The sequence below is a fragment of the Astatotilapia calliptera genome, chromosome 18 (assembly GCF_900246225.1).
Source record: "Astatotilapia calliptera chromosome 18, fAstCal1.2, whole genome shotgun sequence".
NCBI classification, from domain to species: domain Eukaryota; kingdom Metazoa; phylum Chordata; class Actinopteri; order Cichliformes; family Cichlidae; genus Astatotilapia; species Astatotilapia calliptera.
Window position 1 is genome coordinate 6,900,708 of NC_039319.1, and position 24,897 is coordinate 6,925,604.

General features: G+C 40.7%; 1 protein-coding gene across 1 annotated transcript in view; it reads left to right on the forward strand.

Moving 5' to 3' along the window:
• LOC113011172 (neuropilin-1a-like) overlaps window positions 1–24,897 on the forward strand; it is a 91,075-nt gene that overhangs the window by 17,533 nt on the left and 48,645 nt on the right. Inside the window, exons 3-4 of the mRNA XM_026150583.1 lie at window positions 10,568–10,749; window positions 21,607–21,834. Of these exons, the coding sequence (XP_026006368.1) occupies window positions 10,568–10,749; window positions 21,607–21,834 (410 nt within the window). The remainder of the gene's footprint in view (window positions 1–10,567; window positions 10,750–21,606; window positions 21,835–24,897) is intronic.

A 24,897-nucleotide genomic window follows, 5' to 3' on the forward strand; every position in this document is an offset into this window, starting at 1 on the left:
AAGTCTTCTATGCAACCAGAACTCTTTTGGCACCAAAGAAAGCGCTTCAACATTTGCTTCACTTATCACACCCAGAAAGTTCATCGTTTTCTATCAAATATCAGGTTCGAATGAAAGGAAACGGCGAAAACAAATGGGAGAAAAATCTGTCTCTCTGTCGATAGCCGACGACACCGCTATTCTGTCACGGTGAACGGATGGGAGTCGGGCGCAGACTGAAAGTCACAATTAAACAGTTCTTTATTCACAAAAATACCAGGTGCAGAATATATGCAGGTGGGGAGAAGTCGGGGGTGCCAGGATCCACAGGTCCTCTCACACTCATATTCCAAACACAGTTCCACACGCTCCTTCCACACTCGCTCGCTCCGCTGGGGGGAAATCTTCACACAGCCACGCCAAACAACTCACGCTCAGGGTTCCAAAACGCAGGGTTAGAGGTTTACAAGAGACGGAGGTCACAACCAGGAAACAAACTCGCGAAGGAAAGCTTTTCTAATTTTCACAAAGCCGGGATTTTACACTAACGTGTCTAGCACAATCATTCAGCGACAAGAGACTCCAAGTCCCGGCCTTAAGATGTGGCATAGAAAGATTCAAGATCTTTCATTTATCATGTGCATAATTATACAAGTACAACACACAGTGAAATGTGTCCTGATACGCGCCTTGACTGTGCAAAAAGAGAGAGAAAACATTATATACAGTAAGTAAAGAGGACATTATGTGCAGGCAGTGAATGAATTATATACATTAAGATAATTAAATTAAATAAACAATCTGGAAATTTACAGTTCAAATTTGGGAAGCCAGAGGATCAGGCGTGATATGAGAACGTGATAACAACGAGTCTCGTCTTAGCCAGTTATGGTTGATTGGGGAGGGGGCATGTCCTGATTTAACACACGGATGGCCTGAGGGTGCCCAGATGGCGCCAAACCTTCTGCCTGATTGCAGAAGTTGGAACCGTTTATTGCTGGGGTGGAACGGGTCCTTCAATATCTGAGCTGCTCTGGACCAGCATCTCCTGGTGTGAATGTCCTGAAGCGGGGGAAGAGCAGTCCTGCAGCAGCGTTCTGCTGTACGGATCACTCTCTGAAGAGCTTTTTGTCCTTGACACAGCTGTTCCCATACCAGGATGTGATGTTCTGCGTGAGGATGCTCTCCACAGCGCCTGTATAGAAAGTCCTGAGGATCTCTGGTGAGACCCTGAACTTCCCTAGTTGTCGTAGGTGGTACAGGCGCTGCCTAGCCTTTTTTGGACTAACATGATAGATGCGTGTTTGGAAACAGGTGTGTGGGGAAGGCAGAGCGGCGAGAGAGAAAAACGTTAAAACAAACACATGTCGCCTTGTAGGGCTGACCGGGCAGACACAGGGACCATGACATATTCTTTTTGTTCTACTTACTGTCTTGCATATTTTTGTCAGTTTTTCGAACAGAAGCATTAGCTTTGATCGTCCCGGGCATGCCTGGTGGATCAAGGCATTGACGCCAGAGCTCGAGCTTCTCTCTGTGACACTAATGGCTACTGAAAGATTACAGCGTTTGATGCACTGGGTTGAGAATACGTTGGAAGGCCAGTGGTTTGCATGCCTGAAAGGATTTGGTGGCATCTAACAGTCATGTTGCAGTTGTACCGAGTCAGTCTGTGACAGTGGGGCTGTTAAGGAATATATTGTGTCAGTTAGGGAGAACCCAATTTTTAAAAATGGACACGTGTGTTGTGAGTAATTGGATGGCATGAATGCAAGTGAGTATTTATGCAAAATACGTGAGCGTGAGTAGAAGAATGACTAAGAGTATTGTAAGGAGATGAGTTGAGCTGCAGCGAGTGAGTAAGACAGCGAGCAGGAGATGATGTCGATTTCTTGATGAACACGGAGGAGGTGATAAACGCAGAGGGATGGACTGGTGTGTGTTTGTGATGACAGGTGGCATCGTAGTGTGTTTTCTGCTCACGCGCTCAGACACTACACACACGCACGCACACACATGTGCCATCTGTAGCCTCCCAGCAGAGCGACTGGTCAGGCTGAGTTTATCGGTTAAACACAGAAACCACTCATGTATTACAAAATCGGAACATTGTAGCCTTCAGCATCCCCCCGTGTGCGCGTGCGAGTGTGTGCGCATTACTCACAAGGACAAAAATGTCTTCACAGAGTCACACTGTGGGAGCTTGGCTTGCATTTAGGGACGAAAGCTGTTATCAATAAGGAAAGCCATTAAATTAGTTGACTCGGTTTATAGTTGAGGGTCAGACGTGTAATTTAGAGATTCGAGGTCAGTTTAAATCCTGGGAGAATGAGCGTAAGTCTGTTTTCTGAAGCAACAAAAACACTTGAGAAAACAATGTTTTAATGGACAGTTTTGAGTTTGTGTATTCAAGAAGCTTGTTATTGACAGATGTTCAGTGGTATGCACAAAATCCGAGAGAATTTGGGGACCACGTTAGAACATTTATGTCCTTCCTCACATATTATTTTTCCAGTCAAGCTTAGACAGCACTGTGTGGTGCCCCCATTGTTGAACCAACAGGGAAGTTCTTCAATTGGCCACTTAACCTCCTAGGACCTGGCGTCCACATATGTGGACGTCATATTTTGGGTTGTCTAGACCAAAATACTAAATTTTGCTCTACAGGGGCCTGATATCCATTTACGATGACATTATACTGCCACTGTTCTATTGAAATTCTAAATGAATATCCTCATATGTGGCTCTTGGAAACAAAAAACAGGTTAAAAAAAATCTGGTAATTCTTTGTTTTTATATTCATTGGGTCCCAATATGTCCAAATATCAAAGAGAAATTAAAAATGTATGCCACGGAAGAGCTCGGGTCTTAGGAGGTTAAAGTTGGTTTTGCAAATCACACAATCCATTGACTCCCATGTTAAACTGTCCACAGCAGAAACAGTCATTCTCCTTGCTTGGTACAAAAACAATTTTAGCTTCCACAGTTTTGTTCTCACTCCATATGTTTTCTTAATGTACATGTCAATAGTTGAGCTGTATCAATAATTAATAGACTTATTTTTTTTATGATTAGGCGTGTAGCCTGTTTGTTAAGTGGTATTTGGTGGGCAAACGCACTCTCACTCTCAAAGCGTAACGTTTTACGCTAGGTGACAAATCGTCAGTATATTACGGTTCCGGCCACCCAACGTGTCCCTAAATTACGAGTTCAGAAAAATGAGGAACATGAGAACCGTTTGGAATGAATCTACATGTACGTTTATTTTACTTAAATCACTTTGGAAAACACTATCTAACACGATTGAGGTGGTGGTTAAGATTAGGCATAAGGTTAGGGCTGGAATAAATCTATTCGATTTCATCCACAGTCCGGCGTGTAGCATAGGAACGCGGAAGGTCACCTTTCGCGTTCTCGTGGAATGCCTTGGGACGTGACGAATCGTCAGTATATTACGCGTTGGGAGCGCATAACCTGTGCTAATTCAAGTCATACATCTGTATGTGATTTATATGAATGTGCAATATGAATATTACCAAATTATTTGAATTCTATGGTGGAGGAAACTATGGCTGCACCTTGCTAAACAAACTAGCATGCATTAGCTCATAATTTATTCACCTTCTTCAAGTATGCTGACTTTTGGCTCCATAAAGACAAAACAACATCAGCCAAAATGCTAAAATCAATGTGGAACTTCACAAACCAGTGAGCAACATCCATTATTTACACCTAGTTTAACTAGATACACCTAGGAAATGATGCACAGATCAAATGTAGCATTCAAGGTGTGTGCGCCATCGTTTCTGGCGTACAAAAGTCCTAAATGACTCATGAACAGGAAAAAGGATGTAACAGAAGAGAACTTCTGATGTAAAGGCTGCTGACAATTTTGCCTTGTATTCAGTGCAGTTCTTGTTTACAAAGGCAAAGGGAATTTGCATTGACGGATTTTCGGGTAATTATTCAGGATATACAGTTTGGCAGCTTTAGCTGCTTAATACATTAAAAGTAGATTTGTTTGGGTGTGAAAGAAAAAATGTTGCATTATGCAATTTTCTTTAGGCCCGTTGGACGATGATGCATGACAATACCTGTTAAATTTAGAGAATAGGGCATGATACCCTTTTAAAAACAGAGTACTGTCTTAGTGTTATCGACACAATGGCTCTCAGCCTGCTGCTGAGTCCAAAAATATTTTGCTGAGGTTGTTAAAAGGCTAATGAAGGAAATCACTGGATGAGACAGTGCATGAGATGGGTGCTGTCGGAGAAAAGTGGGCATGCCAAAAAGTTTATTACAGTACTTGATCAAACTTTACCACCTGAAAATGACTGAAAGAGAAGCTTTTGGAAGAATCTTTCAATGTCTGGAGAGGAAGGTGGAGCGCAGTGTTTGCACAGAGGGATCCAGACGAAAGGAAAGGGATCTGGTTAAAATAAAGGGATGTCAAAGAAGAAGGTGTGACGGCGCTCTGCAGAAACACTGAGTCATTCCCAGCTTCAGCTTCGCCTTGCAAGAGGTGAATGTAGCAACAGCTCAAAGTTCACTCTGTAAATGCTCCTGTGATATGTTCCAGATGTGCTGTAAGAAGTTAGCCACAGGGGTAATGCAATACAACGCAGCACCATGAGCATGTTAATGAGTTGTAATGCATTTGGAGAGCAGAACAAGGGTGCATGCTTACAATTCAGCACTCCAGTAGCTTGGGAAAGAGGTGAGAAGGAATTCGGGGCTGTGTGAAAAATTCCCATTCCATGTCTGGATCTTATTTATTTTAAGTGGTAATCTGCCACATCCTCATTTGTGTTAAATTTGGCAGCGCTGGGTGAACGAAATGGTCACTGTTCTCAACAGTTTTCTTTGCACTTACCGTAACAGAGATTACTTATCTGCGAGGGTGATACTGTGACACGTTTATTTGTTTTGCTTTAGCTGGTTTCTCAACTGAATGGAAATTATTTTTAATCAGTGAAATCACATCTTTGTTTTCCCAGTTAGGCCTGTTAGAAATTTTGCTAGCCGCCCCGTTTCCATAGACTGTACAGAAAAAAATGCAAGTGCATGTTGTTATTGCACATAAATAACAGACATATGGGACTAGCATAGGCCAAGCTATCCATTTTAGCTGCTGCCTGTGCTGACACGCCCAGACTTTAATCTTTAACTAAATCCACACAGATGAGCTATAACAGCAGCTCACCCCCCATACGAGTGTTATAAAGGGAGAAATTAGCTACTTTGTACTAAACCTTTGTACCAAGCTGTAAACATGTTATTTTGTTGAAGTTGGGGATTTTAACAGAGGCACACATGAGAATTGTCTTAGAGCCTCTAGTGGCCACTGGAGTAACTGCAGTTTTTGACACCTCTGCATAATCGTTATTTTTCAGTTGCCCATTTCTCATCATTTAAAATATAGCGTTATTGTTACTGCTGTTAGGTTAAGACCACACGTTAGGTCTCAACTTTGTTCAGTTTTAAAGCCAAAAGGTGGAAAAACAAAGAAGGGGATGCCACACCGCGCTGCCACAAAGGGCCATAGGTCGGACTCAAACCCTACTGCACTCCGACCGTGTGGCATATGGTCACCTGCTCACCCAGCGAGCTGAACTGGCACTCACAGTCTCACCGCTTAGTCATTTTCTTTTGCAGTTAAGACTGTAGCGTCCTCGCCTTATAGATTTTGTCAGGTGGTTATATATGTAAGATGAATATCTGTAAAGACTTTCCAAATGAATTCATAAACTTTCAATAATCATAGTCTCCAAACATATTTAGAAACTTGAGAAAGTGCATCCAAAATAGAGATGCAGACCAGTTTAATCTTAACCTTCAGCTTCTTTCATCTTGTAACTTTTGCAATCAAATCAAACCGTAATTATAAAAGTGACAGACCTGGCTCCTTGGGGCACACTCCCTTAATTTTCTGAGGGGGGAAATTGCACAAGTATTAGCTTACACTGAATTTTGTTAAATTATGAGTTCTTTGTGCTATAGAGTGGACAAAAAAGTCGCACATTTCTTATGAAACTGTTTAATTCTTGAAGCTCCTGCGACTTTATTATCCACCTCTTCACCTTCCTCTGCTCTTCTTCTACTTGCTTATTAACCTTCACATGCACTTCCTGTTCTATACATGACGGTCAGTAAGTGCATCCATTAATTGCTTAAAATGTTAATTTAAACATCTGCTCTTGGGCCTCCAGATGGAATGCCAAGCATTTTTGCCCTTGAGCAAGGCATTTGCCACGGACAGCTGCATTTGGAGGGCATGAATAGCCGGTGTGGTTAATGAGTGATGTGAGGGGATGGAGAGGAGGCTGCAGGGCTGAAGACTGAGAGACTCTCCTTAACTAGAGTGTGAAGAGACAGACCCACTTCATTAAACGGGCTGTCTGTGCAAACACTCACTGCCTGCAGGACTGGCTGCAGTGACTGAGGGAGTGAGTATAGCCATCTGCATGCAGCCACACACACCAGACACACACAGTTTCTGTGCGCCTCGCTCTCCCTGTTATTTTATGAGCCTTTCTAGGGGAGGACAAGGGAGGGAGAGGTGGAGGAGCTGGGTGGAAGTTTGATGCTATGAATAAAAATGCCATCACCTACACATCACCGTCGGCACTAAGACTTTACAAGTGAGCACTTAAGTCCATTTCTCACCGGGCATGTAAAGTCGTCTGTGAACGCATGCAGAGCAAGACCAGAGACAAAAGGAAAATAAGTCAGAAAAGGAGAAAGAGCAGATTTTGTACACCCAAGGCGAACGTATCCCTGTTTAAACACAGAAAACCTCATCTGTCCCCTGAGCTGTCTGAGAGCTACTGTAAATTTCACAACATTAAAATTAAAAGCATTTATTTTTTTTTATAAAATGCTGCTGTCTTTTCATAATCATGTTTTTAGAGGTTTTTGCTGCCGTAATAGGCGTATTAGTTAAATAACTTGGGGCCTGTTAATTCACTGAGCTTAGAGAGTCTGCGTCTGGGCAGCTTTGGGCTTTGACTGTGTTTCTACTTTGCCTGCTGGTGTAAAATTCTGAATTTTGTGGCATTTCTTTGGCAACTGATCCTGTATGATTTCTTTACAAATATGTTATTGTTAGCTGGATGAAAGTACAAAGCCATTGTCCTTAAATGTTTGCAGATTTAAAGGTGTCCTGGGAGAGCCTGGTCTAAAATGAGCCTTTATTTTACCTTGTTATGCTGTGTCTCCTGTCTGTCTGTATTTCCACTTTTAACCATCTAATAAAGGCAAGAAAAGCTGTTTAATAAATCCAGTTTACACTGTTAGAAAATAAAATATCCAAATGGTATTTTTTTTATAATTTACTAAATGACTTTTGACCTTACCTATAATCACCGCTATGATTTGTAAGATTTGATCTAGAAACATCCTCACATCTGTGCACACTGATGCACAGGAGCTTTGTTTTTCCCTCACCGTAAAGACAAAGAGACCAAAAAACTTTAAATCAAGATGTCTGCATCAGATACAGGAGAGAAAACAAAGCCCTGCTGTCAGACTCACGGGGAGACTCTTTGAAAACTACTACCTAACAAGCTCTCTGCCTGCACGCTAATGCTGTTAGCCATCAGGAAAATCATCAGTCAGCAGTCTGAGTCAAGCTAACCGTCTAGACGAGCTCCAGTCAAAACCCACCGATTAAGTTTCTGTGCGAAAGCCATAGGTGTGTTTATCGTTTCTGGTTCAAACGCATTAAACTGGTCATGGTTATCTGGGGAAGCTTGTTTTTGTTTTAAATATGCATCACTGTGGGGAAGAACTCTGATTTATGTGAGTCTTATCTACGAGCTTCTGACCAACAAGCTGCTAAAGGAATATTTTCATATTCGTTCCAGCTTCCTCAAGAAAACTTGTCTGATAGGTCAGAGGTCAAACTTTGCTTCAAAACAAAAACCCTAGAGCTCTTATGGATTTTCTGTCTTACTCAAGGACGGCACAGCCAATCACGTCCCACTTCTGCCGCTCTTTTATTTTACACATATCAGCTCCGATTCTTCTTATTCCAAATTGCCTCACTTGCTGCCTTGAAAGGATGAGGCTTTGTACATCATATATTACTGCTGTGCGAAATATTTGTAAAGCACTAATCAAAACAGCTACTAACGCTTTCAGACACTGTAGAAATAATAAGAGATACATGTCAAAACAAGGACATGAAGAGCAGAGTATAAAAAGGCCAACAAGTGAATAGTGAGTAATGATTTTTTTTTCTTTCACATCCTACATGTTCTGAGTGCCGATGCTGGAGGCAGTCTGAGCAGTATAGCTGATTTCCAGTGGGTTTTCCCGTCATAACAGCCAGACAGGAAATTTAACAGTGTTTCCCACACACTTAGATTGTGTTTGTGGCGTTTAGGATGAGGCCGACCTCTGTGTGCAGCATCCACACGCTCTTAAATTATTATTAAATCCCTTCTTTAAACAGGTTGTTTCCTTGAGTTCAGGATCTATTCCTAGAGAGAGAAACAAACTGACTTATAGATAATACAGATGCGATATAAACCTGATATAAACCATATAAACCTGTGAAATGAATAGTTAATTCCAAACTTTGCAGAAGAGCTTCATAATGTTTCTTTTTTTCTGATGTAAAGGAGGCCCGTCAAACCTTTGCAAACAAGAAATCCAGTGCACACAACATCACACAGCTTCCAGGTGCACAGAGATGCATGCATAATGATGATATTACAACTATAATAAAGTGCTGACAAAATGTGTAGATTAAACAACAATTTTGCAAGTAATAAAAAAGAAAAAAAAATTAAATAATACCATAAAATCTCCTCTGTCTCAGCCTGAGGCATTTCAGCAAACACTGGAGCTGGACCTCGACCCTAAAGCACTCACTTTTTGGATTATCTGCTTTCTTAGGCAGTGAATTAATAATCATGGCGTAACTGTTTTCTAGCAAGCAAGGACAAAATATTTTATTCAACAACGACAAAATCCAGTATTTTTGTGCACTATAGCTTACTCTAATCTGATCTGAAAGCAATCGATTTGATATGAATAGAAAATGTTTCATTTTCAAACCCTGTTTTGACGATGGGCTCGTCACATTTGGTGTATGTGGTCTTGAATCTGTTCAACCAGCTTGCATCTGAGCAGACAACCTGTGCAGCTTCTTCAGGCCCAGTTATTTATTTTAGCTCCTGCATAGCACAAAGAGATGATTATCATCACATACACACACTTACAAGTGTATTCATATAGCCAGACATCCACTTTTTACTCATTTCGACCCTTAAAAGTGTAGTTAAGGTGCTGAATAACATGAGTTGATGTGCAGAGTATTTCACAACATGGCCTTGGATAAACAAAAACACACGTATTACTGATTACACACTCACACACAGACTTGAGATGTTGTAAAGCGGACGATGGGTGGACAGAAGGGTGTCGGCTGGTAAAGGATGAGTCTGCAGCGGTGGTGGGAGGTCCACGCTGAGGGCAGAGACTGATGAAGTCTCTCGGTGCGCACGGTGGGATCCCTGCAGCCTCCCGGTGCTTCATCCTGCCATGTGTTCATATTCCTGTTATCTCTGCCTCTCTCTTTCTCTCTGTGGTGTCCCTCTGACTCCCAGACGGAGAAGCCTCATGTCCGATCTCATAGATTCTGTTCACGCTACAGTTTCCTGCATCTGATTCTCTTTTCATTTACCCACACATACTTGAGACAGAGCTGATGTTTTCTTATCATCGTGAAAAGAAACAACATGCGCATGAAGTCCAGTGACTATATGGATCGCAACGTGGGGTTAGATTTAAGCAAAGATCATTTTTATATGCAGACGTTCTAGAGTCACACAAGTCTGATCCATACGCCGTTTTTGAGGTTGAGTTGTTTAATATCATACTGCCTTGTGAGCTGCCTGTTGTTGCACAGCCCATCCAGATACCGGCTCTAAATCTAGGCAAACAGTTACATTCCTCATTAATTACAATGCTGCATCAGAGCACATTATCCAGCTGAGACCGTTTAATCCTACAACAGTATTAGCTATAAGGACAAAAACCCCAAACATTTCAAACAAAGCCAGCCAGCTGAGGTGGTATTTGGGGAAACGCCTCGATTCAGTCGAAATCCAGAAGCTCAACAAAACATGTTTGAGAACGACAAATATGCTCTTCCTTTGTTGTGGTTTCACAGTATGGGCGTGTCCCCTCAGCTCCTCGAGCAGTTGGAATCAAAGTATTTATGAAAATGCATTCAAGAATAGATAAATCTGTCTCAGCAACACAAGGCAGGACCTGTTCTTGCATTGTGGGAGTTTTTATTTCTGTTCCTTTTAACAACAGGAATGCATTGAGTTACTATTGTGTGCCAAACAGCGAGGAGGGGAAGTGAAGACAAATTCACTTCCCCTCCTCATTAAATATTTGCAGTAAGCTGGAAGTCCCACCTATAATCAGTAAAATGCCTCAAATCACTAATAAGCAAATCAACAGGAACATAAAAATCATCCTCGGTCTCAACAATTCAAAGTCAAAGTCGCGCACAGCTGCTGTTTTGCAGGATCATAAATCTGAACGTGCATCTACTCTGATTCCCCCACAGGTACGACTATGTGGAAGTTTACAATGGCGGTGATGAGTCTTCGCCCATGTTGGGAAAGTTTTGCGGGAAAATCGCGCCATCTCCGATCATCTCCACCGGCGGCCAGCTCCTCATCAAGTTTGTCTCCGACTACGAGACCCACGGGGCGGGATTCTCTGTTCGCTATGAGGTCTTCAAGACAGGTGTGTAGTTTCAAACAGAACTGCTGTGATGTCCTTGCTTTATCTGCTCAGCAGCAGTAAAAGCATGAGCTGAATGGCTCTGCTGTTTTACATAAATCCATAAATGAATGTGCTGAATACGCCTGGTGAAAAATGGCCCCTTTAAATTCAAATGTAGTTTTAGATATCCAGGTGATTGTTCTGTTGCTCTTGGATCAGTTTTATATATCACCTTGTCATACATAATGGGAAAAAGTCTGAATTGAACACCATTTTAGCCATTTAACATATTATTTGGGCGGAAAAATGCAGGAGCAGATGACAAATTGAACAAAATCGCTATACCTGCCCTCTGTGACTGAAAGGCAAATACAGCCTATATTTTATGGTAGTTATGATAGCCACTTATCGCAGTAATTTTGCAAACTTAGTCGAATTTTAAGCTCCATTGACGCAATCATATTATCTGAGATTGCATATAAAAAAGACCGCAATCATGTGACCTGTGTTTTTGCTAAAATCATCTTGACTACGAATTTATGCTTTTGGTAGATGAATGTAGCAAGTGAGGGACACAGTGACTTTTCAGTAACAATGTAGCCATGCCCTGTGGCATACCCTGCGTCTCCTCTGTTTTACTCTAAGTTAGTGTTGTCAGCGTTAATCTCGTTAAAATGACGTTAACGCCATAACGGCATTAACGCGGCAAATCTCCATTAGCGAGTTAGCACGGATTGCCCCGTAGGTGGGGCTGCACGGCGTCAACGTATTAGCGGGGTTAGCTTGTTAACGCATTAGCGCCGTCCAGCCCCACACACACGGCAATCCACGTGTGTGTGTAACTTGCAAATGGAGATTTACCGCATTGATTCGGTTATGGTGTTAACGTCATTTTAACAAGATAAACACTGATGGCACTACTCTAAATTTAACTATAATTTAGCAAATGAACATCAGATTGTATTTAATAGGATGTAAAACTAGCAACTCAGACCCTTAAACCCATTAGGAGAATATTTTTTTAACATTGTAAATTAAGTAATGCACTCAGGTTTTTTGTGTATCCACATTAGTAGCCATTAGTTACCCCCTGGTGGCCTTTAATAGGAATGCAGATTCGAGTAAGTTTTGCACTGGCTCCACTTTTCAGACCCAGAGGTTATTTTTATATAATCTATGGATTACTGAAAGGAAGTAAAACAGGAAGAAGTTGGTCAAGTAACCATAGCAACCACAAGTAACACAAAAAAGCTTCCCGGTTAAAGAAACATACTTGGAAGAGAAAATAAAAGTAAGCCATTATGAGCCCAACCTTGACCTAAACTTAAAACTGGGCAGGAAAGCACAGTGAGTGGAGTGACCTTTAAATGAAGTGATTTACCAAAGACTCTGGAAAAAACACTTTTTTTTAATAGTGGTGTCAACATGTTTGTGATACTTGCTTTGTAAAGTTGATGAATTATAAAATCAGGAAAGTCTATCCTTATTGTGATGATTGTGTAGATGCTTCATGTGTATTATTTTTGCAGTGAGTAAATAACAATTTGTATGTTAATGTAATCATGACAGTAACAGAGATAAGAAATGACCTGAAAATAATCAAAAGTATGGAAGTGCATCTATTATTAACACCAATAAGCATTAAAAGGCGTGCAACTTCACTAACCTGCTGCAGCGTCAACAGTCAATAAAACCTGGAATTCACTCCCCGCAAGAGGCTTTCTCTAAAATTAGGGTTTAACAATATTTTTGGGTTTGTCTGCCTGACAGCTGTAGCTGAACCTCTGGTACAGTGACCTCTATAGCTGCAGGCCAAACAAACTCAAAGACCCAGAATTCATTGGAGGAACACCAAGTCCCAGATGGACAGGATGCTAGCAGGATAGACCTACATAAACACTCCCTCTCAAGGAAGGAACCTTGCTCCCATGTCCTACATTTGTATCTGGTCTTTCCTCCAGGGTCCATTTGAGTAGCCGCCAAAATGACAAGTCTCCTGTGACCACTTCAATTTTCACCAGTGGGGACTGGAGATAAATCAGATAAAAAGGGAACATGTGTGAGATTCCCCTTCGTTTTTTGTTTGTACCCAAGAGAGCAATAACCATTCAGAAAATAACGGCATCCAGAAATAACAATCCCCAGGTGGATTTAAGTTAGCAAGTGCTCCATTGTACTGTGAAAAATGGATAGGCAAGTGCTCTTTTGTTCTTTAACGAGGTGCACGGCAGTACTATGAGGGGAGGTTAGAGGCCCAGCTCCAACTGAAGCTCCTCCAGGCTCTTCACTTGTCTCTTCTCTAAACTACAAAGTACGGCCCGACTCCTGACTCTGAAACTTTAAAAATATGCTCGTATCAACTTTAATTTCAGGGTACAAAGTGTAGCCATGACTGATGAATGACAGGATGTCATTAGAGAGTCGGTGTAATAAATCTTTAAAAGTGGGTCAGCAAAGTATTAGCATGGAAGGAACACTGGTCCTGAGCATTTTTCTTTAAGGATCTTTTTAAAGATCCACAAAAAATTTGTGCTTTGATCTTAAATAAAGTGAAGATTAGGATTCGCAGGCTCTTATGAGCCGACTGCTTGAAGAACAGATATAACTTCTTATAATTTTATCTGAGATGGATGGTGGTAATGTTTTGGTTAAAAACAGGCTAGTTTTTAACACAGTAGCCGTGCGATGTCACCTATTCCTGCCTTTTGGCCGTTGCCCTCTTTTTTTTGTGAAACTAGGCATCGTGACTGAAAACAGCTTCTTGCTCATTTATTTTACACTAAAAGGCAATTTTCTTGTATTCATTCAATTAAATTTAATATTTATATAGGCTGTTATTATATATCACAACAACAGTCACCTCAAGGCACGTTATATTGCATGGTAAAGACCCTGCAATAACACAGCTGCATAATAATACAGTTGGCGACAGTGGGAAGGAAAACCTCTGGCAGAACCAGGAGCAAGGGAGGAAGAATATTAAATAAGACTTAAAACTAATGAGAGAGGCTATAAACTCATTAGGTCATAATTAGGTCTTATTATGAGGCCATAAATCAAGTGAGAAGTCGAAACCGTCTCATAGGCTTCTTTTTTTGTTCCTTACTGACCATTAGAATGAACGCTGGGTTTAGCTAAACTTTGTAACTAATAACCCCAAATATATATGCAATTTAATTAAACAGACCCTTTAAAAATGGTTTGAAAAGTCTTGCACTTTGCACTGGAAACAGCTGCAGAGACGTTTCACCACAAGGTCTATTTAGTATTTCTTCTGCGGGTGATTGATCTTAATCATCACCGCTCTTCATCGCTAGGTTTTCATGGAACTGTGCCAAGAGTTTAATTTAGACAAATCATAAATCACTACCAGAAAACTGTTTGCCATCGTTAAAGAACGTGATCAGAATCTTCTCAGCAGCTACTAAACGCACCTTGCAGTGAGTATCTGAAAGATCGTTTTTCAAAGTAAAATTGCTCCGATTTTTCTCATATTACTGTTACGTGTCGATTAAAAAAATGAGGGTTTAACTGTGTGATGTATGAAGCGAATGAAGCGTAGTTGTCAGATCTGTGAGTGTTGCCATGCTGCTGTTGTCCCACCTTTTAACTGTCAGTGAAACTGTTGTTGTTGTTGAACGCGTCCAGCTGCCATGTCTCGTCTGCAAGCTACTGTTCAGCACCAAGACGAATGCTTCAGAACAAGCTGTTTCAATGTGCTCACACCCATTTTTATGTTATTGCACAGCCTGCACATGCACGTGTTAACATCTTATATTGCTTTTTTTGCTTCTGCGTGTGTGAAAATCAGTCTTTGTTGGTAACGCGGTGCATTCATTTGGTTTCCTTTGTGCGTATGAAACAGACAGGTGTGTGGGACCCCAGGCTCATTTAGCTAATGGGCTGTTTGTCCTTGGAGGCAACAGGGGTGACCTGCAGATGAGATGGATGCTCTGGCATAGAAGAGGGCCTGTGAAACTAGGGCACAATACGCGTGTGGGTGGGAGCATGTGTTTGTGTGTGTGTGGGTGTGCTGGCCTCAATATGGGTCCTCTACCTCCTAACAAGTTAAAAACAGCACTTGTACTCACTCAGGTAATCCCCCTGCCATGTCGCTGCCTGGCTCCTCACCACATTTAAAATCCATTACAGTCAGAGCAGCATATTGTGACTCACTGCTAAATGGAGCCACTGCTCTGAGCAATGCTCTTCTTTGTCTTCAATGCAGGATTATCTCTCTCTGTTTTTGTCCTTTGAGCGCAGATCTTTTCAGATCTGTGCACCCTAAAGTATCAGAGGGACTAGATTAGGCAAAGGTTTTGGATATTATATGTAATGTAAGATTTTTTTTTTCTCGCTGTTGTTATGTGCACTTTTTTATCCTCACACAATAAAATATGTGAGGATAAAAAAGGAAAAGTGACGGAGATGACGAGGTCTCTTTGGAAGCACTGCTCCTGTTGCATTTGAATTACTCCCTGTTATAAACGTTGACCAGTAGCCAGTATTAAGTGTTCTGTGTTAAAACCTTTCAACCCAAGGTTCATTTTGAGAAAGTGGATGGGGTTTGAATGAGAGAAAATTTGAGAACAAGCTGCTGTGGTCAAAAAAATATTTTTAATGCACTCTGAGCAGCTGACACACAAAGTTCAGGTCGTTTGCACCACATGTTCTTCCTCAGATGCCTCGGGATGTTGCAGTCTCATCCTGGGGGAAGAATTCATGGTGCACAACCTCATGACTGATTGAAAAAGCGACACTCATGACCTTATGTGCCACCTTCAGACTGCAGGTTCTCTCTCAAGCCATCTCTCAGCACCGGTGGTGATCCTGAAAGTTGCTTCAGTTTGACGCTGAAGTTGTTGTTTGCCGTCCTTGTTGGAATCACATGTTTTAGGGGATTTTCATTATGTGTTTTAGTTGCAGGAAGGTTGGAAATGGTGCAGAATTATTGACTATTTTAAATCAGCTGTGCTACTCGTATCCATGAGCTTTTTTCAGGCGTTTTTCTACAAGAGTGAAGACTAACAAGATTAACTAACAAGCTAACGAGCTGTTTGGTTCCATTTGTAGTCCAAAGCCTTAACCATACCTTCAAAAACTTCAATTCTATCATGTTAATCTCAGTTTCTCTTTTATATTTAATAGAGATGGACCGATCCGATATTACGTATCGGTATCGGTCCGATACTGACCTAAATTACTGGATCGGATATCGGAGAAAAATAAAAAATCTAATCCATTAAATATCACGAAAGCACCTCACAAAACTTGCAACACGCCGTAACTCACCTCAGAACGTTAGCATGTCGGAGCAGTAGGCATCACGTGATAGAGCGGCTGTGGCATGCGGGACCTGTCGGTGGTCTGGATAGCATGTGGAGCTTCGCTAGCAACCCGGCATTTCATCTCCGACAAAGTTATCCCCGAGAGAAGTAAAGCAAGTGTGTAAGTCCATCTCTGAATGTTTGTAAAGCATTCCTGCGTTAAGCTTAACAAGCGACTGCCTCTTCTTGCTGCTACTTCAATCATGAAACTGCTTAATGATCAGCTGATCGGCTTTTCTGTCGTGAGTCCGTGTCTCTTGTTTGTTTTTGGCCCACTTTGCACCAGAAAGAGGAAACCAGCGGATAAACAACAGCAGCACGTTTAAGCTTGATCAGCTGTTGTTAGAATTTATTTAATATTACTTTCTACACCAGGATCTTTTTCTACGTAGCTGACGCTGGTAACTGTGCAGGGGCGGATCTAGCAAAGTTTAGCCAGGGGGGCCGATAGGGCATTAACAGGGAAAAGGGGGCACAAAGACATACTTTTCTTTCTTATTCTCATTTAAAATTTCTAGCTTTTAATAAATAATTATCCGAATCTTACACCCAAAGTTTTAATTTGATGTAAAATGAATAGAAGTCAATTACTGTATATAGTGACTATTAAGTCTAATATATATACCCTAGTAAGCTATAGTACTTTTTCCTTTGGGAAGGTACCATCTGTGCAGTCTGCAATTTTGTTGAAGAAAGATGTTGAATCTATTTAATATTTCTTGAAAAATAATTGATTTCTGTGCATTTTTTTTTCACACTGCATCAAATTAAGGTTGATTACGTCGATTAAGCATCATGAGGTGGAGCGTGAGGGGTGGTTCCCTATTTTTTATTTATTTATTTTTGTTGTTGCTGGGAGTTGGAACCCTATTAGTTAGGTTGCTTAATATTTATGCTAAGTACTCTTTAAAATACCAGAATAGTGAGGATGGTGTAGGTTTAAGTTTATTAGATTGATCAGTATTGCTGAACTATGAAATATATTTTTTTTGCATATAGGTATAACAGAATAGCTTTAGTGTAGTTGTTGTTTTAAACTTGAGTATGAACTTATACAAAATGCAGCAAGATATTTTAAAAAAACTGTTTTGTTGATTAAAAAACACTATATCGGATTCATATCGGTATCGGCAGATATCCAAATTTATGATATCGGAATCGGTATCGGACATAAAAAAGTGGTATCGTGCCATCTCTAATATTTAAGCAGTATTTGCATTTGAATTAAGAAAAGCATATGAAGTCTGTAAAAACAGGGGAGCATTAGCTGTTTGTCTGAACACCATGAATGGCATGTTTTTCTTTTCTTGCAAAAAAGTCCTTGTGGGTGTTCTCCGAATGACTGATTTTATCTGGATAAAAGGCAGCAGTGATGCAGTGTTGCTATATCATCATAAAAACATTCGTGTGCAATCTGCAATGTGGGAATTTCACACAGGAAACTGAGGTTCCCTTTTTTTAACCGACATCAGCGTTATTTTCTTGCACCCATGACCACCGGAGCTACTCAACATTATTAAATGTGACTTTTTTTTAAGCCAAGCAAATTAAATGAAAATAAAACACTGGGTTTTAGTATTTTCCCTTTATATGAGAGACTTTTTGCTAGATTTGACATATGTCTCCACTTACCTTTGCCTAATTCTGTGTATCAGTCTGTGGCTTCGTCCCTCATCTCCAGCCCTCTTTCCCCCCTGTCATTAGTACAAGAAAATCCCTAAACACTGCCACAAAAAGCACCAACCCTCATTCAGATGACATGTTCTGTTTGGCTTTAAAGATGGCACTAATGAGTGCTGGGCTGTAAAGCTCAGTCGCATCCGTCTTTTGTAACCATAACCATAACTCCACCCTCTGCAGACCGCACAGTGCATTTCATTTAGAAATGATAGCCAAGTGAGGCCTCTTCAGTGTCCTGGAACTATATTTGTCCCAACTCTCCTGTTTCACTACAGCTTTTTCAAACCAGAAACACATGTTTGTCTTTGTGGTTTGGTAGACAAGAGGGGGGCCGATTTCTTTCCTCTCTCTCTTTCTGATGTGACCTCAAGCCGCAGCTGATTGAAGGGTCATTGATTGAAAAGAAGATGAAAGTAAGAAGAAGATGGATGGACAGAGGATGGATAAATGGGAAATGAGAGCACCATGTTGTTAAAGGAAAGAATGCACTCGTGTCAGTAACGTAGCACAGTAACACATATGCTTTTCACCAAAACATTGTTAAATATGGAAATATACACATACTGAAGGGTGCAAGGGTTTTTGTCTTTTTTTGGTCTATTTGATTGTTTGTTTAAGCTGGGCTTTTTCTCATTTTCAAGACATAATAGTCCAAGTTACAACATCCAGAACTGAAAAATACAAAAAAAAAAAAAACATTGAAGTACCAAAAACTGTAGTTCCTCAAGTGGCCACTTGAGGCTGCTTCCATGTCTGTGCAAGTAGACAACCATATATATATATATATATATATATATATATATATATATATATATATATATATATATATATATATATATATATATATATATATACATATATATATTGGGGGTTTTTTGGTCTCCCTAGCCTATTTCTGCCTCCACAATAAAAGCACGGTGGGTGAAAAATTAGAGGCATGCCCATTTTAACTGACAGCACCATCTACAGGGCCTCGCACCCACTGAAATGATCTGACACATAATTTGATTCACTCTGTAATGCAGCCCATCCAAAAGGTTTGTGCTCTACTGTTTAATTAGTCCTTTACTAATGCACCCATACAGTTTAACAATGGCGCTTGCTAATCAAGCTCGCTAACCTCAGCTGATAACTTCACCCTCTCATGTAAAAAAGACAAAAAAAAAACAAATTGATGATGTCATAGTCATAGGGACTATGCCCATCTTTTATATACAGTCTATGGTTAAGTCATATTTATTCAAACGGGTACAGCTTTCGAATTTGTTTGGTTGTAAATTTGATTTTTTAACATAAGGAAATCTTAAACTCAAAGAGCACAACAATGCACAGAGGCAGAGGAGGAGAGGTGAAAAGAGGCTTGTAAACAAAAAGGCTGGTGGTAATGGGGAAGTACAGGACTATAGATACTCTGAGAACTCACTGACTAATAAAACAGAAGTGAAATAAGTCAGGTTGTGGAAAACCATCTTAAAGGCAGGAAATACAACAAAGGCATGCAGTAACAGAACAAAACACACTAACATAGGTGAACATAGGGAAGCGGTGAGAAGAAAAGATGGGGCGGCAGGGAAAAGTAAAAGAAAAGCAACACAAAAACACCAGAAAAATAATCACAGGCATTGCAAACCATGGCAATTAAAAATAACCCACATTGATTGATGAACAAACAAGTTGCATTATTCATTTTTATCTTCATTAAATCAGATTAATTTCTGTCCTTGATCGACATACCGCAGCACAGATTTCTCAACCTAGATTTGAGAAACCCATCTGCACATTTCACACAGACACACACATAACTCATGCGCACACACACACAGTCCAAAGTGTGCCAGCTGAGCAGGAGTGAAGCCTCCCTCATCCCTCGCCGCCCATCTTTCCTCATCATTTATCATGTCGGCCTTTTAATGACACCACCTGTGTCAACAGCGAGGGGACCACTTCAGTGTGTGCGTGCCTCTCCTTGTGTTTCTATCAGTGTGTGGATTTGCGTTTGCAGGCATGCTCAGATAACATGCAGGTCACATCTGGACTGGCAACACGAGAAGCCCCCCGCGCCGCAACACACTCACGCTAACACACACGCACACTTTGTTCCTGCCTCCGAGCAACGCTTGACCCGCGTCCACGCCTCGTGTCCTCCTGTCTCGCTCGGAGATCAGTCACTGTCTCGTAACCTCGCTCATGTCACTTTGCAACAAGCAAGGTGTGAACCGCCCCGTCGCGTTGACCGATGCAAGCCGACGCAGAGATTTTACATGAGCAGTGTAAACATTGCGGATGTGACTGTGGAGAAAACAGCTTGTGTACAAAAGATGGCACTGACATAACAGCTGCCAAGCTGGCCCGCTGGTCTGTTTGGATGAGCCTTGTGTCACGTGTTATTACTTTGAACTGGGTCGTCTGTGTTAAAAAAAGGTTTGTCTAGATAATGTGAAGATCTAACAGCGCATGTGATGTTTTCATGCAACTGTTGTGGGTCAGACTCTGAGGCTTCATTGTCCAGTGGACAAGAATCATACTTTCTAAAAACATCTTCCAGGAATTTAATTTGTAGTCAAAGCTTTGCTCAAACCAAATGTTTCTATTTTCCCTTTAGCTCGTAACATTTTTCATCCTTTTAGACTATTTTGGTCGGTGTTAGCCAGTTTTGTTCTCACTTTATATATAGTAACTGCAAAGACAGCTAAGTTAACTAAGAATAAATATAAGGACTTTAACTATTAATTAAAGCTTATTACCAGGAACTTATTGTAAAGCGTTGCTCTTTCTTAAAACCTCTTTGTCTAAATGTCAATACTCAATATATTTATGTACTGTACGTGATTTGTGCTAGAAAATATCCATAAATGCTGTTTGCAAAACTTAAAATTAATGCATGCACTAAAAGCTTTACACATAAAACAGAAGGTAAGCAAATATGTTTAAGAAATAGAATCATAGGCTCATTATGACTTCCTCGAAAAACCCATAAAGTAAATTTAACATCTGCGTCCTGACCGTGCAAGTTTCATTATGTTATTAGTTGTGATTGCAAGATTAGTATTGTGTTGTCTGTTAGTGTGTCTCTGGGTGCGTTGCTGTTTGTTTGCCATGATCAGTCTCACATGGTCTGGGATCTTAAATAAATTCCAGTCAAACAACCCCACCCCAGTCACAACTCAGACTCAGTGGGCTCCGACAAGGGAGGGGACCAATCACGACGCAGCAAATTGGATGGAAATTGCATGAATTTTGTCAACAAAACAAGGGGTTTGTTTTTTTTTCTCTCATTAAGAAACAGCATGTGTGTGTGAGTGGGGGGCTTTTTCTGTATAAAACAGGTATTTCAGATTCTCCTTATTTTTGAAAATCATTTCCGGTCTTAGAACTTATTACTTCCTTTTTAAGATGTTAAAGCTGCAAAAGTGTTTGGACCTGCCAAAGTTTCAGACACAGGAAAAGGTCAAAAGCAAATATATTCAGTTGATTTCCAACATGTCTATCCTTTTTTTTGCCACCGTAACAACTGAAAAGGTCAGAAATCCAAACTGCTGAGGATTTCGTAAACCGTGCCAACACAAACAGACCAAAAAACCACCTCAAAAGGCCCTCTGTTGAAGCTCGCGTGGAGGGATTTTGAAGAAGATGCAAAACATTCTGACATTTTGCTTCTCATTCTGTAAATGTTTAATTTTTTCTTTCTACGTTGCAAAAACATGAATTTTATTGTAAGAAATAAACTACAAAACCAACGTAAGGGCGGACACATCATGACCCCTTACTGCCTTACTGCCCCTTAACTCCACAGAGTTTACGCCGTCGTTTAGCTGAGGATTGGTCACCTCTTGACATTTTAAAGCCTCATCTGTATCTTCTCACCTTGCAGGTCCTGAATGTTCCAGAAACTTCACGGCTCCCAGTGGAGTCATCAAGACACCGGGCTTCCCTGAGAAGTATCCCAACAACCTGGAATGTACCTTTATGATCTTTGCCCCCAAGATGACAGAGATCGTGGTGGAGTTTGATAGCTTCGACATGGAGCCTGACACCACGCCGCCACCGGGCGCCCTCTGCCGATACGACTGGCTGGAGATCTGGGACGGCTTCCCTGCAGGTGAGCGGAGGGCTGGGGTGCAACGGGCAAATGTTAGTTGAAACCTTAGAGTTTAAAACATGACTGAAAAGGAATTTAAAACTGAACTAGTGCAGACATGAAGAGAAGAGAGAGGATGATGCTTACAGCTTCAAAATAGTAATCATAAAAGAGCATTTTCTTAACTAGTCAGAAATTGTAAATGCATATATATAAAAAATGATTACCTGATAAATAATTTCTAAAGGGCATAAAGGATTTTTAATGTTTTATGAATTTCCAAGCACTCTTTTTACCCATTCATACACTTAACTTAAATGCCAGAAAATGGTCTTGTTTATGAATTAAAGCATGCAAAATAATCTGGAAAAGATTTTTTTTAAAATTTACTGATTAATGTGAAAAGATGAAAGTAAAAAAAAAAGAAGCAGGGCTGTTTCTCCACAGATGTGAAGCAAAGTTACAAAAAAAGGGGCGCAGATGTAGATGGAAGTGAGGAAATTGGGAGGAAAAGGGACGGAGAAGTGAAGGAAGAATATAGAGAGTTGTGAAGCAGAGGAGAGGAGGATGAAAAAGGTTTGAGACAGCTTCCCCCTGTGGATGCTGACAGAAAACAGACAGAAAACAGGCAGAGACATGTGGATGTGAAGGGGAGGAGGACCGTGGAAAACAAGTATGGATGCCTTCCCTGCTGGTGAGATGAGTCGGGATTGAGTGACAGAGGTGAAAAATAGGTGGATAATTGCAAAAGCGAGATGCGGGATGAGCAGGGGGAGCAAGAACAGCAGACGGGGATACATACAGGATATGCAGAGTGCACGTGTGTGTGTTTTTCTTGATTGGTTCATTTAAAAACATATTTTTTAGGCTACAGGATGAAAACCCCGTTGGCCTTAACATTTAATTTCCAGTTTGTGTAGAAACACTCATTTTCACCTAGCAAAAGTCTGCAGTAGATTTTCTCATCACTTCAAAACAAAACAAGTTTCACTCACCCACGAAAAATCTTTAAAGTCACTGAGAAGTCGCTGCGTGTTAAGCCTGAGCTTAAATATGTTTAAAATTAAACCCCTCATACTCGTTGTTTTGCTGTTGCAGTTTGGTGAATCACTCTCTGTGACCTCATGCTCCCCAGCAACAAAACACATGTTGCAATGCTTCAGTACACTACAAATTATCTTCATATGAAGTATGTGTCCGAGCTTGTTCTCCTGCTTTGCACATCCCAAGTCCGGTCAGGATGATGATTATGCATTAAAGGAATAGTTTGATGAATAAAATTATTAAATAAGATCAATCTGGAGTGGCAGATAGCACTCCTGATTGAAAAAAATCTATCTATGAGTGTCATTAAACCTCAAAGGGAGGTGTATCCAGGTGTCATGGACATGCAGAAATATGAGGAACATGCAGAAGGTGACGCTTATTTGCATCTTTTGCACTGAAAGTGAATGATGCAGAGACTCCCACACATTGTTCCTTTCACATTTGTAAAATCAGCTCAGGCACAACCTGAACAGCATTTCTCAGCTTCTATTGTTGTCTAATTAGCCGTGCAGCGTGCATATAATCGTGAGAGCTACATACCTTGGACAGGCCTGTGCCGGCTGCCAGGATGCCCACAATACTTGCTGCTGTGCCCAAAGCTTTGCCTGATTATTGCCAAGGAGGAGACTGGCATGAGGACGTGAGGGACACAAAGACTGGCACAGGTATACAGGCAGTGACATGCACTTTTAAGCGGTGCCAGTATACATAACATGCCAGGGCTTTTCCTGTCAAATGATCTGTGCGTATATTCGTGTGTTCAGGTGTGTCTGTTTGCATGAATGCATGCGGATGTGTGTGTGTGTGTGTGAGAGACTATCTGTGGGTGATGTTAAAGCCGAGCCGACAACAAAGCGTCTGCAGCAGGGTTGAGACCGGCATGTAGCTCTACATCCCAACAAACGTTCATGCGCACATCAAAGATTCTCATTAGCCACGTTTTTTTCGTCTTTGAGGGCTGTAAATCGATTCTTCAAAAAGAAGCTCTTTCTTCTGACTGGACTTAATTAGAAAAACATTCAATGGTCTTTTGTTTGTTTTTTTGTTTTCCTATTTTATTCTTCAGAAAAGATTCTTTACAAGAGATTTTTCACATATTATCTCACCAGAACAATGCAACCATTACCAAGTAAATATCTTGATCAAAGCTTCTCATCTTTTTGATGAAAAATTCCTACTTTCTTAGTTTTACCAAAGCTTTAAACACATTTCATGGCTTTCATTAGTTCCTGGGGTTTGTCCGATTGTTTTAGAAAGGCTACAAGATGTGCCTCTTTGAAAACCTATAAAAAGCTATGATGCAGTTTATCCATTTTATGATTCTAATGCACTGCCTGCAGTTAGAGCTTACAGGAGAATTAGATTTATACGAGCCACATCCACCCATTCATGCAGCACTTTTTCTCTGTCAGAGACATGTGATGTGTGGTGCAGGGAATAGAAACTTCAATACGTGGGCCCAGAGATCAGTCTACCAGCCTTATGATTAGTAGACCACCAGCTGTACCTCCTGAGCCAGCTGTCAGAGCTTTACATGTGCATATTTATGTTAGATTGTTTCTTTAATTTCTTGTATTAGTTGACAAATTCTTGAGAAGATTGGTGGCTGAATACCAAAACACACAATTTGAGAACTAACATCTGTTAATACTGACGCATCCAAATTTTTGCAATTTTTTTGCAACTTCAGATTTTCTGTGATGGTTCTATGCATTCGTTATTTTATAAACTTATTATTTTGGGTTACTTCAGTTTGTCGGAGAGCACAGATCGTATAAAAAACTTAGAGATACTTTGAAATAAATATTATAAAGTTGTACAAAGCTCTATTTATTTTGGTGGCTTGGATTCTCAAACTTTACAAACTGATAGCTTAATGTCAAGAGTGCTGAAATGTAATTTTCTTCCTCATTTTTCCTCGGCGTTTGCTTCAGATATAACCATTTCCTTAGATGTATAAGGAGCCATATCGCCTGCAGGAGTTTCTGCTTCCAGGGGGCTGATTGCATCAACTGACAGCCTTGCAGCAAAACCATT